The sequence below is a fragment of the Moschus berezovskii genome, chromosome 14, assembly GCF_049115385.1.
Source record: "Moschus berezovskii isolate FMDL1 chromosome 14, NW_MosBer_1.0, whole genome shotgun sequence".
Lineage (NCBI taxonomy): Eukaryota > Metazoa > Chordata > Mammalia > Artiodactyla > Moschidae > Moschus > Moschus berezovskii.
This window is the reverse complement of record NC_142473.1, coordinates 84,969,300-84,970,684: the sequence shown is the minus strand read 5'-3', so window position 1 is coordinate 84,970,684 and position 1,385 is coordinate 84,969,300. Positions and strand designations below refer to the sequence as shown.

General features: G+C 39.4%; 1 protein-coding gene across 1 annotated transcript; it reads right to left on the bottom strand.

The window, feature by feature from the left end:
* Positions 1–234: 234 nt before the first annotated feature.
* LOC148775772 (olfactory receptor 8H1-like) lies at positions 235–1,173 on the bottom strand. The gene has a single exon (XM_088843587.1). The coding sequence runs from the start codon at positions 1,171–1,173 to the stop codon at positions 235–237; it is 939 nt and encodes a 312-aa protein (XP_088699713.1).
* Positions 1,174–1,385: the final 212 nt, after the last annotated feature.

The following is a 1,385-nucleotide window of genomic DNA, read 5'->3' as shown; positions in this document are numbered from 1 at the left end:
AAAAATGTGTATAGTTAGACCATGGTTTAACACAGCTCTGGTTTCCAATTATAATGTAGATTTCCAAAAAGATATTCTTAAAAATACCCAAGATTATATTTAGTTAGGCAAATGATGGCTCAGAAAAATAAACAAACAAGCAATTCTATTTGTCTCTGAAGAGACAGCAAGGAAATACACTACAGGAATGAAAAAAAAAATGAGCTTTGAAGTTTAACATCACTGTTATTCTAATTATTTGGAGTCCTTTCTCTTCTTAATGACCCTATTGAGTGCATTTTTTACTTCTTTGTTTCTAAGACTGTATATGAGGGGGTTCAGCATGGGGATGACTATAGTATAAAAAACAGAAGCCACTTGATCCTTTCCCAAGGAGTAGGACTTACTTGGTTTTAAGTAAGTGAAAATCATAGTGCAGTAAAAGATGGTGACCGCCAGGAGATGGGAGGCACAGGTAGAGAAGGCTTTCCGCTTCCCTGAAGTGGAAGTTATTTTCAGGATAGTGGACAGAATGGACACATAGGACACGGATATTGTGATAAGAGACACCACTAGGGTGGAGCCAGCAGAAATGAATATGATGATTTTGATGTCATGTGTGTCACTGCAGGACAGCGCTAAAATTGCTGGTCCATCACAGAAAAAGTGATAAATTATCTTTGAGTTGCAGAAATGCAATCTACTCAAGCACAGAACATTGACAGAGGTGTCCATAAAGCCAATCAAATAGGATCCAAAGACGAGAGAGCAGCATCGCCTGGTGGACATAACCACTTGGTAATGCAGAAGGTTGCAGATGGCTCCATAGCGATCATAGGCCATGGAGGAGAGAAGGAAACATTCAGTGGCACCCAAGAAGACAAAGAAATACATCTGAGTGAAACAGTTCAGGTATGAAATATTCTTTTTGGAAGTTAGTAAATTGTCTAAGGTTTTGGGGGTGATAACACTTGAGTAACTGAGGTCAAGAAATGACAAGTGTCTGAGGAAAAAGTACATGGGTGTGTGAAGCTGGGGGTCCAGGCGGATTATCAGGATCATCCCCACATTCCCCAGCACAGTGATCAGGTATATCAGGAGGAAGAGGGTGAAGAGGACCAGCCGGATCTCTGCAGAGTCTGTCAGTCCCATGAGGATGAAGTCAGACACCTGTGTGATATTCCTTCTGCCCATAGTGTTCAAATGCTCCAAACTGTTGAGATCAAAGTTGATACTTGACATGAATTACTTCAAAACCCTTGGGTTTTTATAAACAACATGATATATTTATATTTGATGTTATAGCTTGATGCTTCTAGAAAGTGAGAAGAGGGTTGTAGAGAGTATGAAAAGAAAACTCTTGACTACCAAATATAGAAATAAGGGTAACTATATATTGGGATATA

Coding starts and splice junctions, on each gene's coding strand:
- LOC148775772 (XM_088843587.1), bottom strand. CDS start 1,173: ATGGGCAGAAGGAATATCACACAGGTGTCTGACTTCATCCTCATGGGA.